This window comes from Callospermophilus lateralis, chromosome 2 (genome assembly GCF_048772815.1).
Source record: "Callospermophilus lateralis isolate mCalLat2 chromosome 2, mCalLat2.hap1, whole genome shotgun sequence".
NCBI classification, from domain to species: domain Eukaryota; kingdom Metazoa; phylum Chordata; class Mammalia; order Rodentia; family Sciuridae; genus Callospermophilus; species Callospermophilus lateralis.
Window position 1 is genome coordinate 9867598 of NC_135306.1, and position 20259 is coordinate 9887856.

Below are 20259 nucleotides of genomic sequence, written 5' to 3' on the forward strand. Positions count from 1 at the left end.
TGTGCTGGGTTGTGACATAAAACGTACAATCGACGGGATGTCGAGACGCTAAAGTTAGAAGAAGGGTCACAAAGCGCAAGGCGCAGTTTTAGTTTCTGCGGGCACAGGTTTTCCAGACTGGCGCCCGGTCGCGCCGCGTGGCCAAGGCCCGGGAGGTCTGTCCAGCAGGGCCCGTGGCACCGACTGCACGGGGCTCCTCCCACTTAGCCCTCTCCGCACCATCCATTTAAAGAAAAGAAAAAGAAACAGCGACCGGCCTAAGCGAGCCGGTCAACAAGTGCGGGTCTGGAGTCTCGCTGACGTGGCTAGTGAGTCTCACCGAACGCCCAGAGCGCCGCCCGCGCCCTCCGACCGTTCTGGCCAACAGCCGGCGGCGGCTTCGCAAGGCCGCGGAGGCAAGCACTGACGCATGCGCGCGTCAGGCCAACCCCACACAGCACTTCCGGCGCGCTGGAGGACGTGGGGTTCCGGGTCGCTGCTCGGCTCACCGGCCGGCGGTGGGGGCTGGTGACGCGGGCCGGCGCTCACGAGAGGCCCCGGAGGCGGGGCTCTGCCAGCTGCCCAAAGAGCGGCAGGTGCGCGGGCCGGGGCCCCGGGGACGCGAGCAGCCCCCATTCTCCCGGTGGCCTTGGTGTCCCCAAAGCGGCCTTGCCGGGGTTTCCCGGGACCCGAGTCGGGGGGCGGTGCCAGGTGCTGTAAGGGGCAGGGTGGGAGCCGAGGCGGGCTGCCCCGGCCTGGGAGTCCGGCGCCTAGGGTTCCGGGATTCCTCGCTGCGCGACCGAGATGAGCCGGCGCTCCCTGGGGCCGAGTTTCCCTGCTGTCAAATGGAAGAGATGTTGGTTCCTTTCCTTTGACAGTCAAGCAAGGGCGTGGCCGGAGGGGGACTGAGGGAGTGGGAGCCAAACTGCCTTAGCTGGTACCTCCAGATGTCAGTAAAGGTCCTACCTGTCTTTTACTCAACTTTGCCGTTCTTTTGCTCAGAAACTGCCTCAGTACGAATCCTGCCCAGGGTTTGGCCAGGTAAACAGTGTCTGTTTCAGCGTCAGCTGAGAAATAAATGCCGGCCCTGAGAAACCTTAATCTCATCAAGTTGTTTTGCCTAGGGCCCCCAAGGAGCAGAGAATTTAAGCATATGTCTTTTGCGGTGAGCAGTTCCGTCCTTTGTAACTGTGAGTGAAACTCATAGGCAAATCACAATTCATAGGGACAGAGGTGAGGGACGGTAGTCCACTGAGTGTTGAGGTAGTGACAAGTTTTTTTCCCCCACTTAATCTTCCCTTCCTCTCTTCTCCATTTCTCTCCCCACCCTCATCTCCACCCACCATTTTGGTCTTCTATTTGGAATATCCAGCCCACTTTAGGTTTGTCTTCATGCAGGACAGAATGCATCGACCTACAGGCTGTTTTAAATCTCGTAGATAAGCCAGGTGAGTAAGTGATTTACAGACATTTAAGGTGACGTTTTTGAGGAATTTTTACAGACTTGATGATCTGAAGTGGTAAGAAGTCTTTTGAAGATCTTAGAGCAGAGTTTAGGTATCCTCCAAAAAACATGGAATGTTAAGGCCGAAACCTGAATGTTAATATTTTATACACCATTGGGGGATATTTTTGTATCTCTTGTTAAATATCGTGTCAGGTACACTGAAAAAGAAAAGAGATTGTGTGGGTTTTGGGAATGCATGCCTATAATCCTGCGGCCCAGAAGACTGAGAAGGGATTATCTCAAGTTCCAGGCCAGCCTCATCAATTTAGTGAGACCCTGTCTCAAAATAAAAAATAAAAAGAACTGGAGATGAAGCTCAGTGGTAAAGTGCCCCTAGGTTAGATAACCTGGACAGGGGTGGGGAGTGGAAATTAAGATTTGAGGTAATTTTATCATACTTAAAGAAAACCCAGTAGTATTTCCAGGAAAAGTTAAAGGCTATCAGATACCTGATATGTGGTTTTCTGGCTTGCCTGATTTTTTTCTAGGTTACGATTTTTTTTTTCTAGAAACAGCTGATTTCAAACCATCCTGGAACATTAGAATATTACCTAATATTACCTGGAATTTCCTCATATTGAGTTACATGTTTGTGCCATCAACTTCAAAAGGGGAAAAAGCACTCACCACTGATTAAACTTATTGAGACAAGGATTTAAAATCATTAATTTATGATTTTGTGGATGTTAACCTGTCAAATTTTACTGTGTCATAGGCCACTGCCAACATGGTATAATTAAAAAAAAAAAAAAAAAAAAAGGTTAGAAAGGTTGAGGCTTGTAAGTCAGGTTCTGTGTTCAAATACCAGCCCTGTCAGCCTTTGGCAGGTTCCTTCACCTCTTTGAAACTGGATTTCCTTATCAGCATGTCAAGCACCTGAGTGATTTTTAAATGTTTAGTAATTGTGTTCTACTAAGTATACATTTAAGTTTTGAAACTTAATTTTGAAACCTGAAGCTTAACATAGCTCAAATGTGAAATCTTTCCTATGTTTGACTTATAGATATCTCTCTTTCATCTGATTTGTAGATACTGTGTTGCCATATGCCTTTGACCCACATTTAAGTTGAAATGCAACTAGTTTGGATGTCTGAAACTTTTTAGGCACCTTTGTCTGAATCCTGGTTATTGAAAACTATTGTGGTAGTTCAAGAACTGGTCATCTGTGCAGGATAGCCACATAGCAAAAATGTTTGCAAAACTAAAGAAGAAAATTGCAGAAGAGACTGCTGTCACTCAGAGGCCAGGAGGTGCTACAAGGATCCCACGGTCAGTGAGCAAGGAATCAGTAGCCTCTATGGGAGCTGACTCAGGAGATGACTTTGTAAGTATCTTCTCTAGCTTTGAATATTTGGTTCAGTATCAATTTTTTTTAATTTTTTTTATTTTTGGTACTGGGGATTTAACTCATTAAAGGGGCGCTTACCATTGAGGACATCCCTAGTCCTTTTTACTTTTATTTTTATTTCAAGACAAGGTCTTGCTAAGTTGCTGAGGGTCTCCTTAAGTTGTTGAGGCTGGTTTCAAACTTCCAATCCTCCTGCCTCAGCCTCCTGAGTTGTTGGTATTATAAGCATACACACCCATGCCTGGCTTCAAAACAGTTTAAAAATAATGTTGCACTGAATTCTGCCAACATGTATTTTTTTAATTGCATGATTCATCTATTTTGTAGTTTATAGCTGTTTAAGAACCTGATTATATATCTGGTTCTATACTTAAGATACCTTTTTATTAGTGTTGATTTGTTGATATTAAGGTAGCTTTCTTTTTTCTTATTTTTCAGTGAATCCCTTTCCATATTCTGTACATTGTCCTTTTGTACTGCTTTTCTATCTGTATAGTTTGTGCATCTTCTTTTACATTCGGTCTGTCAAAATGTCTGAGCCTGTTTTCTATGCAGGCATATATATACTTTGTCATTGTTGCTTTAACAAGGCCTGCAAATTATGCCAGAGTGCACTATTTTATTGGGAATATTTATGGAAAGATGGCACTTATGAATATAGTATGTCATGCTGTTTGTAAAGTATCTTTGGTTTAATAAGATTTTTAAAAATGAGGATGCTGTTATATTAGAGAAATATGCTGAGGATCAAAATGTTATGTTTGACATTTGACAGGATCCTTGTAAGTTATATGACTTTAAAAAGGATTTTATAGGGGCTGTGGTTGTGGCCCAGTGGTAGAGTGCTTGCCTAACATGTGTGAGGCACTGGGTTTGAGTCTCAGCACTTCATAAAAATACATAAAGGACCATCAACAACTAATAAAATATTTTTTTAAAAAGTATTTTTAATGCTTGATATATATAAAAGGATGTATACAGTGTACATATAAAGCATAAAGCAGGTTGGATCCCTAGCACCACAAAGAAAAGATAAAGCATAATGTGTATGTGAAGTATGAAGCAAGTAAATCTGTCACCCATCCAAAGAACATTATCAATATTTACATGCTACTCCCCATTTCCCATAACCACTACATTTTGTTTTTAATTCCCATAATAATTAATATATCATAACAGATACATATATATATTCATAAACAATTTTGTGTTTGTGTGGTCCTGGGGACTGAACCCAGGAGTGCTCTATCACTGAGCTATATCTCTAGCCCCTCCTTTTTATTTTTTCAAGACAGTGTTGCTAAGTTGTCGAGGCTTGTCTCAAACTGTGATCCTCTTGTCTCAGCCTCCCAAATCACTGGAATTTCAGGCATCCACCACCATGACCTATAGTTTATTATTTAATACTGCTTATTTTTGAACTTTTTAAAGATGGTATACCATAGTCTTCTTGGACTTACTTTTTATTTAGCTCAACATGTTTCCAAAATGCATCTGTGTGGCTTGAAGCTGTGGTTCATTTGTTTTTACTGCTATTTATTTTATAAATGCATTTGAAAAGGCCACAGTTTATTTCTATCTTCTCCCAGTGGTAGACATTTGTGTTGTTTCTATGGTCAGATGACTCTTCCTTCGTTCTTCTGCTGCCTGAATCCCTGGTTCGATTACATGACAGAAGCTATTAGGTTATTGCAGTAGAGCAAAAAGATTAAATGATAAGAATGTTATTCACCCCTGTATTTAACATTAAATATAAGTGAAAATTTGATCACCAGGCTAAATGATATAGGTTTTGCTGGTTTGTTTTACAGTGCTGGGGATTGAACTCAGGACCTTGCACGTGCTAGGCAGATTTTTCTACCCCTGTGCTACTTCTCCAGCTCTCTGAAAAATGTGGTTTAAATGCTGAGTTCACAGCAGAAGGACCTGCTTTCCCCTTATTCTGACATACTAAATCAAATCTCTCATCTAGAATGTGTTCCAGACATAGAAACTGACCTGAATGCAAGGAATACTTTGCTTTGAGACTTTTCGAGTAACCTTTTAGAACTTAACTACATATATAGTGTCATCCTCACTCCCTGTATCCAGACCTTTATATCCAACTGCATTTATTTCTCCAAACAGATGCCTTCCATATGTTATCTGACATTCTCAATGAACAATTGAATTTGATAATTCCATCTCCATTCTACCAACTCACCACCAGGAGGCCCTGAATGCTTTTTAAAGTCTTTTCTCCTTTCACTTCTTGGTATCTAATCAGTCAAATATTTTGTTTTCCATTTCCCAAATATCTCTCAAATTTAACCTCTCTATGCCTCTGCAAGTCTACTTTATTTCAGGATGATTTTCTTTCTTGGGGAAACATGGCAGCCTCCAATAGCTCCCAAAATGATCTTTCTAAAAGCTGATCTCTTCATATCTCTTGATGCTTAAAACTTGGCGGCTTTCTTATTTTCAGGATGAAGTGCCAATTCATTATCATTATTCCATATGGTATCTGACATTTTCAGATGGTATCAATTACTGTCTTTAAATGATAAACTGCCAGGACTGGAGTTGTGGCTCAGAGGTAGAGCACTCGCCTAGCATGCGTGAAGCACTGGGTTCGATTCTCAGCACCACATAAAAGTAAAATAAAGATATTGTGTCCACCTATAACTAGAAAATAAACATATTTTAAAAAATGATAAACTTCCATGTTTTTTCACAGCTAACCAACCCAACTTCATCTCGCTCAGCTTTCTTACACCCCATGCTGAAGCCATACTGAATCTATTGAGCTTCCTGGAATGGCTCACATTACTTTCTGCCTACCAGTGTTTGCCTATAGTGTTCACTCCTTCTGGAAAGTCTTCTATCTCCCCTTTCACTCTTGGATTCCTCTGACAGATTCTGCAGCCTTCAAGACTTAGCTCACATGTTACTCATGGAAGACTCCTCAACCCTGCCCTCTCTTACCCCGACCCCTCACCCTTCTGGGTGAGTTTGGTGCCTCACCTTCTGCTTACCTCTGTGGTAGTACCTGTTACACTACATTAGTAGTAACAATTTGGTTGTTGGTCTCTGCTGCTAAAACTGGGAGCTTCATGAGAGGCAATAAAGTGAAGCTCTTAGGAACTCAGGTCAGATATAGAGTCAGACCTGAATGTGGTTCCCTACTATATCATCATTGTGTGACTGTGGACAAATTACTTCATTTTTCTATACTGTACTTTCCACATCTGTAAAATAGAGATAGGTCCCAGTGACTTGAGAGGTTGAAGCAGGAGAATCAAAAGTTTAAGGCCAGCCTCAGCGATTTGGCAAGGCCCTGTCTCAAAATAAAATTTTCAAAAAGGACCTGGGGATGTAGCTTGATGGTAGAGAGTGCCCCAACTTCAATCCCTGATACCACAAAAAAAAAAGTTGGGGGATAATACCTGTGTCTGTCTTTATTAAAGTATTATGTCAGGGGTTCCACAATCACCCTAAGTTCCATTATTCAGTAGAAGAACTCACAGAACTCAATGGTGTAGTTTCTTGCAGTGAAAGGATGGAAAGCACAATCAGCAGAGGGTGAAGGTGCATGGGGAAGAGCTGGGGGCCAAGCACAGCTCCAACTGCTGTGAAGTACAGAGGATATGCTTAATTCCCCATGTAGTGACTTATGACAGTGAGGTAAAATGGCTGGTAGGGAAGCTCATTAGAGACCTACTGTCCAGGGTTTTTACTAGATGCTGGTGGTGTAGACATCTCCCTTACATGTTCCAAAATCCAAGACTCCAGAAGGAAAGGTGTTTGGCATAAACTGTGTTTATGCACAAATAGTTTGAACACAATCATTCACTCTTTATCAGGAATTATGGGAATGTTACCAAAGTACAAATCCTCAGTCGCCTCAATGGGCCAACTTTACAAGAAGATATTTTTAATGATAGCAGTCTCAGGTCTTGTTAACTTTTTTTTTCATAGTGTATAAAGCGCTTAGCATAGTACCCCGCTCTTGGTAAGTATTTCACAGTTGCTACTGCTGCTGTCTGAGGGAGAGCCTGTCTCACCACAGTTCCTATGCTTGGCATGATGCTGAGGCCTAGTAAGTCTCACTAGCAGTAATAATCAGTAATTTCTTACATTGCTAATTTTATTGTCTAAATGTTTATGTCCCTCCACAGTTAACAATGGGATGGTACCAAGTGGTGAGGCTTTTGAGAGATGATTAGGTTGTTAATTAGAAGATGATTAGGTTGTTAATTTTTATAAGAGTACTTTTATAAGTGCTCTTATAAAAGAGGGCCCAGAGTGCTGCCTGTCCTCTTCCACTATGTGAGAACGTAGCTACATGGTGCTATCTATGAACCAGAAAGTGGGTGCTACCCAGACTCTGAACCTGCCAGAACCTTTACCTTGGACTTCTCAGAGTCTAAAACTATGAGCAGTAAATTTCTGTGGCTTATACAGTGCCCACTTTATGGTATTTTCTTTTCGTCTTTTTTTTGTTTTTTTTAAAGAGAGAATTTTTTAATTTTTTTTTTTTTTTTAGTTTTCGGCGGACACAACATCTTTGTTTGTATGTGGTGCTGAGGATCGAACCCGGGCCGCATGCATGACAGGCGACCGCGCTACCGCTTGAGCCACATCCCCAGCCCTATAGTATTTTCTTATAGCAGCCTGAACAGACCAAGACACTAGTATCAGGAGACACACTTAAAACTGACTATATGCCATCCTCTTTTTCACAAATTTGTCAAGTGTTAGTTTATTTAATCCTCTCTCAGCTCAGCAAGATAGACCATATTTGTTATTATAGTTTACAGAATGCCTGCAAGCATTCTGAAGGAAGGATGTACCCCGTAAACAATAGTTTACAGGAATGGAACACATAAGGAAGTTGAGTAATTAGCTGGAGTTCTTCCAGCATTAAGTGGTAAAGCAGGGACTTTAACCCTGGTCTTTTGACTAGAGATTCTTCTTACCAGTCTTCAGTACTCACGCTCAGTAAATAGTAGATGAGCAAGTGACTGATAAATAAATATTTAAAGTGAATTGTTCAACCATCTTTTAGAATATTTTGGGGATAAAATGAGAAATGTGATTAAAGACTGAGTATTATTGTAAGTTTTATTAAATATGGTAGCGGTATTATGGCTATCAAGAAAAGGTCCTCATTTTTTAGAAATATTTATCAATGTATTTAGGATGAAATGTCATAATGCCTGTTTTTTAAGTAGTTCAGGAAATAAGAATATGAGAAAACATGGACCATTGTTAAAATAAACCATTCTCCCAGCTTTTCGTTATTTTCAAAACTTTTATAATAAAAAGTAAAAAGACTATTAATAAGAAGTAAAAAAGACTAGGAAAACAACCATCATATGACCCAGGCATCCCACTCCTCAGTATTTATCCAAAAGAACTAGAATGAGTATACCATAGAGATACAGACACATCAGTGTTTATAGCAGCACAATTCACAATAGCCAAATTATGGAACCAGCTCGGGTACCAGCTCAGATGAATGCATAAAGAAAATGTGGCATATATACACAATGTAATAGGGTTTTTCCCCCCTAAAATGGAGTTTTAATCACATAATGGCATTTGCTGGTAGATGAATGGAACTGGAGAACGTCATGCTAAGTGAAATAAGCCAGACTCAGAAACTCAAGGGGTCAAATGTTTTCTCTCATATGAAAAAGCTAGACCAAAATAAGTGAGGAAAGTGTGTTTTGTTTTCACAAAAATAAGAGGGAGATCAGTGGAGAAGGATATTGAGGGGAGGGATGGGAAATGGAGGAACTGCAGAATGAAATTGACCAAATTGTGTTATATTATATATGAATATACCACAATGAATTTCAACTTTATATATCTCTATTAAACAGTAATGTTAAAAAGAACTATAAATAAGTAGAAGGAAGACCAGTAGAGGAAGAGGAACAGGGAAGAGAGAGGGAAAGGGGAAGTATTGGGGACTAAAATGTAGCAAATTATATTCAATGTACGTATGGTTATGAACCCCAATATTATGTAAAATGTAATGTACTAATAAAAACACTTTTAAATTTTTTTCATGTTGTAGATGGGCACAATATTTGTATGTATGTATGTATTTATTTATTTATTTTTATGTGGTACTGAGGATCAAACCTAGTGCTTCACACATGCCAGACGAGTTCAATACCACTGAGCCACAACCCCAGCCCTAATAAAAACATTTTTAAAAAAGTAAAAAGAGGGGGCTAGGGTTGTGGCTCAGTGGTAGAACACTCGCCTGGCATATGCGAAGCCCTAGGTTTGATCCTCAGCACCACATGAAAAGAAATAAATAAAATAAAGGTATTAAAAAAGTAAAACAAGGTCAGGTGTTATGACTCAGTGGTAGAGCACTTGCCTTGCATGGGTGAGGCCCTGGGTTTGATCCTCAGCACCACATAAAATAAATAAATAAATAAAAACTAAAGATATTTAAAAAAAAAAAAAAAAGTAAAAAGATTTTGAGGGGGGATATACTAAGGATTGAATCCAGAGTCACCTTACCACTGAGCTATACCTCTAGCCCTTTTTAATTTTTTTAAAATATTTATATTTTAGTTGTAGTTGGACACAATATCTTTATTTTTAATGCTGTGCTGAGGATCAAACTGAGGGTCTCACATGTGCTTGGCAAGCACTCTATCGCTGGGCCACAACCCCAGCCTCCTTTTTTATTTTGAGACGAGGGGTTTCACTAAATTGCCTAAGGCCTAAGTTGTGAGGCTGTCCTCAAACTTGGGATCCTCATGCCTCAACCTCCTGTATCATTGGGATTACATGCCTGCACCACAGTGCCCAGCTAGTAAAAATTTTTTGTTTTTATTTACTTATTTTTTGGTACCAGGAATTGAACCCAGAGTGCTTAACCACCGAACAACATCCCCAGCTCTTTTTCATATTTTATTTAGAGACAAAGTCTCACTAAGTTGCTGAGGCTGGCCTTGAACTCACGATCTTCTTGCCTCAGCCTCCTAAGCCACTGGGATTACAGGCGTGCACCACCGTGCCTAGCTTAAAGTCAGTTATTTATTAGCAATAACACATAATGCCCAAAGTAACCATAATACTTTAAGTTTTAGACTAATCTGGGGCCTGGCATTATAGCTCAGTAGTGGAGCATTTGCTTAGCATACACAAGTCCCCAGGTGAATCCCTAACACTGCAGGTCGTCGTCGTCGTCGTCATCATCATCATCATCATCATCATCATCATCATTATCATCATCATCTGGGTTTTGGGGAGAATAGATGTTTAATTAATATATTGGTATATTGAATGATATATGCTAAAGTCTTTGATGGATTTTAGAGCCTTAGATGACTTTCTCTTGTTTTATACCTGAGAATACTAAAGCTTTATTAATATCAACATAAACTCTTAGTCAGAGACAAGACTTTGATCCCTTGTTGAAAAACCCTCCCTTCTTTTCCCAGGAGTTTAATCCTTGGAAAATTGAAGTGATTTATTGTTTTTGTTTTTGTTTTTTTGTGGTACTAGAAATCAAAACCAGGACTTCAAGATTGCTAGGCAAGTACTCTACCACTGAGTTTACACCCCAAGCTCTAAAGTGATGTGTTTTTTTTGTATTGTTCTTGGTGTAATATGGTTGCAGTGGGTTTATTTACTGCCATTTATTCCAGTAGCATGCACACACATGACTTACTGTATCTCATCTCACCTTCATGTTACAGAGGCAGGTAGCATTGCCTTCACTTTATAGCTAGAGAAGCTGGGACCACTTATGTGAAATTTTTTGGCAATCATATTTAAAGTGCAACCAAACCTAAATAAGAATTGTTAGTGCTGAGAATGTGAATCAGTAGTGGAGTGCCTAGCATGTGTGAAGCTATGGGTTTGATCCCTAGCACCACAAACAAACAAAAAAAGAAGAATTATTGCATTTCATTCTAGTGAAAAAAAACGCATGAATATGATCTCTCCTTCTGTCTGCCTGTCCAACAGGCTTCTGATGGAAGCAGCTCCAGAGAAGATCTTTCATCCCAACTTTTGAGAAGAAATGAGCAGATCCGGAAGTTAGAGGCCAGACTTTCTGGTATGTCTAAGAAGTCATAACATAAATATGAACAACAGGAAACTTATCTTGTCTGACTCTTTCTCCCTATTAAATAACCTATAGGATAAACTTTATAGTTATTTTGACATAGTATTCATCTTCTTAGTCAGAAAGGAATAATCCTCTTATTTTTTTAGTGTACTGAATAGTGTCAATTCAAAACTAAATTTGAACATCTATTTTTTTTTTCAAACTTATTTTTCTGCTCCTGAGGTTTCTAGCCATGGACATAAAAGGTATTAAAGCACACACAGAATAGATTTGACCATCTTCCTCCATTAGCATAGCTTACTCTCAGGTAGAGAGGGGCGGAGGATAATGTCTATATGTAATGACCAAACAAATGTTGGATTCATCAGTTCTAGAGAGGGTCAGTGCTAGGTTGCCCATTGCTTTAGCTCATATCACCTGTGTAAGTATTGTTCTGGGTTTTCAGGCCAATTTTCAATGGAATTCCTAACTTCAACTCCTGCTTCTATAGAAGCTGTAATTCTCATTGTGTCTTCATGTGCAGTTTACAATTTACATAGCTCCCATATATCCTTTGCCTGCACAGGGCATGTTTGTGATAGAATTGTGAGCTCTCATTGTAGTCTCTGCCCGTGGATATATTTTGACAGCTTCATCTTGTAAAGTGGTCCATGGCTTTTGTGTCTCTTTTTGTCGCTTGACCTTATGCCCATTTTATTGGAGTGAAAGTAGAAAGCCAAAATTCACCAAATTTTATGTAAGATCCTTACATTTGTAAAGCTATCAAAGATTCATAGCATCTTAATCATTTTGTTTTCAGTGTAGCCTTATTAAATTTAGGGTCAAGGTCACACAAGCATTTAGTGATAGAGCTGAAGTCCAGATTCAGACTTTCTTGATGCTAGAGTCCATGCTCTTAATTACAGACTGCTTAAAACTCTCTTGGTACTCTCCTGTTACTCCTGCTCAGAAATGATATCAGCAACAGAGGTGAAGTAACCAGTATGTGTTTAATGTTGAGAAGATAGTGATAAAGTAATATGTACCTTCCCTAAAGAGCAGGCTTAACCTATGTTAGTAATGGGACAGAGAAGAGAGCTGAGATTTATTGAGTCCACTTAATGTCATGGATATTGTCCTACAGGCTTAGTGTGAATGTAACAGTACAGTAATACCTACCATTTATTGAGCACTATGGGCCAAGCTTTAAGGCATATGAAATACTTTATTATCTAATGCATTCTTTGAAGTAGGTACGATTAATATTATTATTTAGTACTTAAAGAAACTAATACTAGGGATCAATACTTTGCCTAAGGTCCCCAGCCAAGGGGGGTTTGAATTGAGATTTGAACTTATATCTACTTTTTCACAATACTATGCTGTCGTCCTTGGCTACCCAGATAATTAATTCTGACTTTCATCTTTGGTATGGCATAGGGAACACAGTTCCTGGAAATTTGTCTATAGAATTAAGTACCTTCACTATATTGACAGTATCCATGCCAGGGTGCTTGCTGTTGCCCTAACTGCTGTTCTGAGTTGTGTGGGTGACAAGTGAGCTTTAAGTGAGTTCCCTTGATCTATCCTATGCTAAGGCCAAAAGGAGAAGTGAACATTGAGACTTGAAACTAAGTAATGGGATAATAATGTGGTTTTCATAGCAGGGTATTTCTTATGACTAGGCCCAGACTAATTCTTGTTCACTATCAAGGCTAAACCAATCTACCTGTTGACATTCACTGTTTATACTGTGGGCAGTTTGTACTATACCTGTTCGCCTGTGTTGTTCATTGTTAATGGGAGGCTATCTGCCTAGCTTTCCTTAACAGGACTGGTTTTCAGGTTGAGAAAATCATCATCATTTTCATTCATTTTTTTGTTTAATTAACTTCCTTTCCTGATGTTTGTCCATTCCTGGTATGTGCGTCACCCTCCTCACCCAAGACTATGCTGAACAGGTCCGAAACTTGCAGAAGATAAAAGAGAAGCTTGAAATTGCATTAGAAAAGCACCAGGATTGTACGTATTCATTTCCTGCTTTTCTCAATCTTTTTAGGGCTAGTTTTTGAAATAAAACAGTATATTCTTAAATTTGTCCTTCATCAGAACTCATACCTTTATTTTATAAGTAATGTACTTCTGAATCAAGTTGATATGACATTTATCTGATATTATTAAATGTGAACTTGTATTTACATTGCTTTTTGGGCACGCTGCTTATGAGGGGTCATCTGTGCGTCAGTTTGTCCCTATACAGTTGAGCAATTTATTGGCTGGCCTTAGTTTTTAGTAAAATCTAGTCCTGGCCATTGGGTTCTAACCATAGCTTCATTACTGCTGTGTTGGGCAATAGGGAGAGCTCTGTCATCACACCTCAAAAGTTGAATGTACACTTTCTTTAATGTACCCTAAGTCCTGTATTCTCCTTTGGGTATTATTCCAAAAAATGCAAATAGAAGTAGAAAGTTGAGTCTTTGTTGATATTATATATACTAAAAAAAATTTTTAAGATAAATAAAATAGTTTCTTTTTGGTTTTATGTCTGGTTCTGATGAAGGAGTAGCAGCTGTCTTTTAGCAACAGCATTGTTGTTTTCTGGCAACTTACAGAAAGTGTTTTGTCATTGTACCACTTAAAAAGTCACCTTTTGACATCTTCCTAAGTGTGTGCACTTTGCTATTACAGAAAACAAAACAATAAGGGACCAAACAAGCAAACAGAACCCTGGTCTGTTTCCAAGGCCAAAGGTTCTTCTGGGAGTTGAGATGGAGCAGGGTTTCCCAGCCTCACATATATGACCTTGGCCTTTTTTTGTCTGATGACATTTGTAAAGTAATTACATGGGCTTTTTGTCATGCTATTTCTGAAGTATTTCCATATCTCAAATAGAGCCTCTTTGTTAACAGCTTCCATGCGGAAATTTCAAGAGCAGAATGAGACATTCCAAGCCAACAGAGCCAAAATGGCAGAAGGACTGGCTTTGGCATTAGCCAGAAAGGACCAGGTATTTTGTATGTGGCCTGCCCAAGACTGGTGGAAAGATTTCACTTAGTGACATGACTTCAAAAATTATGACATAAATCTGGTAGGAAATATTTATAACCTAGGAGAAAAGAAGTTATATGTATGTTCTTTAAGGTTTCATTTGACCGTTTTTTGTAAAGTTGAACTTTATAGTTTTAATCATGACATGTCCAGAATGGGAGAGAATAATCCTCTGTATCTGTGTAGCTTTGTAAACTTGAGAACATGAATGGTGTGTCTGTAACCTAATGTTGAGCTCCAAATAAGGACAATGGTTTCTGCCCTCCCAACACACCTATCTCAGAGCCTTGACCCTAGACACTCACCTTTATATAAGAGGACTTTTTTTTTTTTTGGGGGGGGGGGGGGGGTCTGGGCATTAAACCCAGGGGCTGACACATGTTAGACAAGTGCTCTACCACTGAGCTACATCCCAGGCTTTTTATTATTTTATTTTATTTTATTTTATTTTGAGATGGGGTCTCATTAAGTTGCTGAGACTGGCCTTGAACTTGTGATCCTCCTGCCTCAGTCTCCTGAGTAGATGAATTGTAGGTGTTTTCCACTGTGCCCACCTTAGAGGAGAATTTCTTAACCTCAACAGAAGCATTCTCTAAAAACTACCTGATAAATGATAAGAAAGGAATGTAATACTGTTGCTGGTTATTTCAAGGATTATAAAGTATATTTTGCTCAAGATAATGTCATTTTAATTGAGATAAACATAAGTGTTTTATAATCATCCTAATTTATCTAGAAAGGGTCAATTTATTATATTTGATCTAAGAAAATGTATAATTAATTTTATGGGTACAGTGATCAGTTTGTCTTAAAGTGTAGATTTGTTTCCTAGGACATTTTCTGTTCAGAAAAAAAAATCACCAATACTCTGTGGATAACTATCATACGAGTATATACAAATAAAAAAATAATTTAAATTGGTAGGTTCTGATTGTAGGCAATCCAGCCTTCTATACCATTGGTTATTTTCCCCCATTTTAAAATGGTTATTGAATAAAGGGCATCATTCCCTTTCCCTTGACACATAACAGAAGGCACAAAACATGTTAGTCAAGGCAAGATAAGAAGGAAAATAATTACTCGGTACTGCTGATAATCCTCCCTGCCACTTTCAGTAAATTCATTTCTAAACATCAGTTGCAGAGTTACCAACTCAGCTGGTTCCAGCTGCCCACTCCCAGGAAGCAAGAAGCAATAACAGTACCCATGGGAAAATTCTCAGGATTAAGCTAAAAGCTGCATGAAAACAGCAGATACAGCTTTGTGTGGGTGCCCTGTTTAGCAAAAATCTGCAGGTTTATATTTGTGTTCTAGAATTTTATATAAGGTTCATTTTCTTCTTCTTCAAGACTCTTTAACATTTTTAATATTACCAAGTTCTTCCTAGTTTTCTTTCTTTCTTTTTTTTTTTTTTTTTTTTTTTTTTTGTTCATTGGTTGGTTGGTTGCTTTGGGGGTTGGGGAGGATTACGTTTTGTTTTCTGAAAATCCTAGTATTTCAAATACTCTTCCCTGGAAACTGTACTTTTTTGTTTTGTTTTGTTTTAGGAATGGTCAGAAAAGATGGATCAGCTTGAAAAGGTTAGTTCATCTTAATTTTTGTCTTATTCATGTTGGTCTATCTCTGGGGCTTGGAAATGTTTTTTCTGGTAGTCACTATACAGTACTGACTGCAATACCACCTCCTGGAACAGGGCTTTGTAGGAGTAGACAACGACTTGAATAGTTCATGCTTTCCTCTAGAATTTGTCTGTCCTGTTGGCTGTGCAGATGCCTTTTGTTGTTCTTCCTGATACGCCCCTCTCTGTGTACCCTCTGGCCTCTGACTAGATTCAGCCCATGGGGAAAGTAATGTGGTCAGAATGTTTTTTTCCCCAACTGTGTCTTCTGTGGATTCCTTGCATCCTTTGGCCAAAAGTCACAGCTTCAGTTGGATCTTTGGACATAACTCTTGTGATCTCTTCACCCATTTGGCCCTAGCTGGTACTAGCATATTATCTCTTTTGGGCTTTCTTTCTTTTTAATTTTTTTGGGGGGTTGGGGGTACCAAGGATTGAACCCAGGGACACTTAACCACTGAGTCACATCCCCAGCCCTATTGTATATTTTATTTAGAGACAGAGTCTCACTGAGTTGCTTAGTGCCTCGCTTTTGCTGAAGCTGGCTTTGTACTCAAGATCTTCCTGTCTCAACCTCTGGAGCCGCTGGGATTATAGGCATGCGCCACTGTACCCAGCTCTTTTGGGCTTTCTTATCCAGCCCAAAGTTTTAATAAAACAGCTAATTTGAGTCTGCTGTTTCTTGCAAAGACCCTAATTGATCCTGTGGTAGTATTAGGAACGTGTCATGATAGAATGTGGGAAATGAGAGCATTTCTCAAAGCTCAGCATGGAATAGGTAAGAGAACTTTTTAGCTAGACAGAGATGAGGAAAAGTGAATATTCTAGGGTCATAACTTATATACCTCTGTGTAGATGCCTAAAGTAATGTGTTTCTGGCTCTCAGACATAAACATGAAATTTCAAACCTACAATTGGAAAAACATTTTAATTTTATAATAATCAACAACGAATGCTCTCAACAGAAATTATATGCTGCTACCTAATTCATTCCTTGCTATCATTGAGTACTCCTAAATTATTCTTCATGGTAGAAAAATTATTTCTGAGAATGATATATTCAGTTCCAAAGTATATTCACTATCAGTTTTATTAAACAAATTAGTTTTATTATTGCTCCATTCTTTCCATAAAACACTAAATTAAGCCAGGATTTTCTTTGTGCATTCTGTAGAAGTCTGATGTTAAACAATCAGAATGCTTTAGCATTTTTCTGAAAGGAAAAATACAGAAAAGTCAAGTTCCAAAGAAACTTCTATTTGAAGATAAATCCAGGCTGGGTGTGGTGGTACATGCCTGTAATCCCAGCAACTCAGGGGGCTGAGGCAGGAGGATTCCAAATTCATAGCCAGGCTTGGCAATTTAGTGAGACCTGAGCAACTCAATGAGCCCTGTCTCTAAATGAAATGTAAAACAGGGCTGAGGATGTGGCTCAGTGGTTAAGCACCCCTGGGTTCAATCCCCAGTACTAGAAGAAAAAAAATAAAAAAGTAGGGCTGGGGTTGTGGCTCAGTGGTAGAGCACTTACCTAGCATGTGTGAGGCACCACGTAAAAATTAATTAATTAATTAATTAAATGTCTGTCAACAACTTAAAAAGAAAAATAAAAAACTAAATCCAAAATCCAGAACATTGTTATTGATGGTCTTAAATATGGAGGTATGAGAGTTAGGGTAAAGCTTTCTTTTTTATTTATTTTTTTCTTTAATTCTGTGGATTGAACCCATAGACACTTTACCACTTAGCTACATCCCCACAGTCTAGTGCTAAATTGCTGAAGTTGGCTTTGAATTTGGCAATCCTCCTGCCTCAGCCTACCAAATTGCTAGGATTATAGGCATGTGCCACCACACCCAGATTTACTTTTCTTAAAATAAACCCTTACTATATGAGAAGTGAATTCTCATTGAAATGTTTTTATCTTTCAAAATTATGGTAAAGGAGATCCATTTAGGATTTAACCAAATAAAATCTACCTCAGTTCACCAAGAGTCGCTTAGCCCCTCACCATTGCTGAGGCTGGCGATCCTCTTGCCTCTGCCTCCCGAGCTTCTGGGATTATAGGTGTGTGCCACAGTGCCTAGCTAAGTCTAATTTTTTTTTCCTTGCTAAATTCTATAATTTTTTAGGACTTTTAGTTGTACTCTCCAGTTATGTTTTTCAGCCAGTTCAATGTGTCAATAATTATAAACATGTAAAACATGTATATGGAATTGCCAAGTAGACTTAAGAGCACAGTTTTAAGTAATTGTTGCTTTTGTTCTCTTAATTCACAGTTATCACTTAAAATTTATTTTTTACTGAAGGAATTTGTAAGTGGTGTCATATTGGTCATATACTGTAATGCTTCCTGTTAACCATGCAATACTATCTATTGGCATGAGATTTCCTCAAGATTTTCTTATCTTATGAATTCTACTTGGGTAATACAGATTTCTAATGTTTTCATTGTCTGAGTTGATGTCTTCTTCCAAACAGGAAAAAAGATTTTTAACAGCTCAGCTACAGGAAGTGAAGAACCAGAGTTTGAATCTTTTCCAAAAGAGAGATGAAATGGATGAATTAGAGGGTTTCCAGCAACAGGAACTAAGTAAAGTCAAGCACATGGTATGCACTTTTATTTAAGAAGCTCAATACTGAATAACACTCCTGAACAAGAAACACTGATTGTTTACTCTGATTTTGTTAATCATCACTGTAATTGGTGATAAACAGACCTTAGTAGATTTTGGGGGTTTTTTTGTTTTGTTTTTTTGTTTGTTTGTTTGTTTTTGGTACCAGGGAATGAACTCAGGGTGCTTCATCATGAGCTGCATCCCCAGATCTTTTAATTTTTTTATTTCGAGGTAAGGTCTTGCTACGTTTCTTAGGACCTTGCTAAGGTGCGGAGGCTGGCTTTGAACTTGCAATCTTCCTGCCTCAGTTTCTCCCTCTAGGATTACAGACCATGTGTCAGTGTGCCCAGCCCCAGGAATTTTTAGTGTTGATCACATTTGATTTTTTTTTTTTTTATTGAAAGGAAAGTTCTATTTGAAATGTTTTCCTTTTTCTTTCTCTTTTTTTTTTTGTTTGTTTGCTGTATACTAGCCTTATAAGCCTTCTGTTTTTGTTTATTTTTAAACAAAGTTTCATTATATTGTTTTTTGATTTTGCTTTTATTTTTAAATAAGAGCAGAGTCTCATTGCCGAGGCTGGCCACCAACTTATGATCTTATGATCTTATAATAAGATCTTATGATCTTCTTCAGCCCTCTGAATAGCAGGCTCATGCCACCCCATCAGCTCAGCCCTCTTTTAATCCCACTGAAATGTTATAAAAATTTGGGTACTCATGTTTTTTTAAATATATTTCTTAGCAGTAGCTTTGTGAATTTTTATATGTTTGTTTCAGCTTTTAAAAAAAGAAGAAAGTCTGGGAAAGATGGAGCAAGAGCTGGAGGCACGAACTAGAGAACTTAGTCAGACCCAGGAAGAGTTGATGACCTCCAATCAGATGTCATTGGATTTAAGGCAGAAGCTGGAAGAATTACAGAGATGCTACTCAGCGCTGGAAGAGCAGAGGTTCTTGCTTGGTCTGTGGGGCCCTTGGGAAGAGGTGTTGGTGTAGCTGTATCTATAGCCCACTCACCTGTCCCCATTTCTCATCACAACACTTTCTGATCTCAGGGCTGGCAAACACCTCTAGACTTGTCCTTTCCTGCCTAGGATCAGGCCTTCCATGCCATCTCACCACCAACCCTCTGTCCCCTTCATGAACCTAGGCTTAGAATCATTCCAGTCCTGCTGAGCAATTCAGTATGCTTTAATTTTGAAGTTTTTGAGTAAGCAAAAACATTAGGATTTCTTGCTGAAACCTGGGTGGACTTTTTGTCTTTGGGCTTTTGCTTAAGAGAGAGCCAAGAAGTCTTTTCTATTGATAACCTTCATGTGGCTAATAATATTTACAGCCCTTATATATAAGGCACTATCTGTATTTTTCCTCTGGAGAGTGTGTTTATAGATGAAATATCCAAATTTGTTCATTGTCTGCTTCCTTTTACTGAAGAGATCATGTGACAGCTTCCAACGCAGGTGCAGAAAATAAGATCACAGCCCTGGAACAAAAGGAACAAGATCTCCAAGCATTCATTCAGCAGCTTTCCATTGATTTGCAAAAGGTGAGTGAATAGTGGGCCTTAATTCCTAAGATTCGCATGCGGAGGTTAAAAATAAATTCCATCAGAAATTTCGTCCTTGGGATGACTGCTAAAACATGTATCTCATGCAGTTCATATTGCTCTACCTTCATGTTCTAGCCAAGCCAATTGAGATGAAAAATGGCCACCCAGCAGAACAAGGGTTTCTTAACAGAAATGGAGGACAGTATTGTCCTGATAGGAATTATCAACGTATACCATATGTATTACAGTACCACATGATGCATCTTGAGCATAAAAAACAAAACATACCAAAAAAAAACCCAGCTCTGGTTGATGTAGCCAGAGTTTTACCTTTGACAAACGTGACTCTAATCCAATTTGATATCATTACAACTTGGTTTTTCATTTGGTCAACATACATTTATTCTCCCACTATAGGCCTGTGCTAAATTCTAAGAATATGAAGGTGAACAGTAACAATAATATTGAGTATAAAATAATGTTTCTCGGTGATGTTTCTTATTGGCATTTTGTACAGAACAATTTGTATCATATGCT

The 20259-nt window shown here is 38.8% G+C and overlaps 1 protein-coding gene across 3 annotated transcripts in view; it reads left to right on the forward strand.

Moving 5' to 3' along the window:
- The first annotated feature begins 465 nt into the window (after window positions 1–465).
- Window positions 466–20259, forward strand: part of Golga1 (golgin A1) — a 57559-nt gene continuing 37765 nt past the window's right edge. The window contains exons 1-10 of one of the 3 annotated variants that reach the window (XM_076845490.2): window positions 466–575; window positions 1352–1427; window positions 2516–2810; window positions 10815–10905; window positions 12844–12918; window positions 13806–13903; window positions 15492–15524; window positions 18041–18169; window positions 18954–19134; window positions 19622–19719. In XM_076845490.2, coding sequence (XP_076701605.1) covers window positions 2676–2810; window positions 10815–10905; window positions 12844–12918; window positions 13806–13903; window positions 15492–15524; window positions 18041–18169; window positions 18954–19134; window positions 19622–19719 — 840 coding nt within the window. In that variant the 5' untranslated portion in view covers window positions 466–575; window positions 1352–1427; window positions 2516–2675. Of the gene's footprint in view, window positions 576–1351; window positions 1428–2515; window positions 2811–10814; window positions 10906–12843; window positions 12919–13805; window positions 13904–15491; window positions 15525–18040; window positions 18170–18953; window positions 19135–19607; window positions 19720–20259 lie in introns of all 3 variants that reach the window. The other 2 variants (XM_076845488.2, XM_076845489.2) reach the window with 2 other exon arrangements.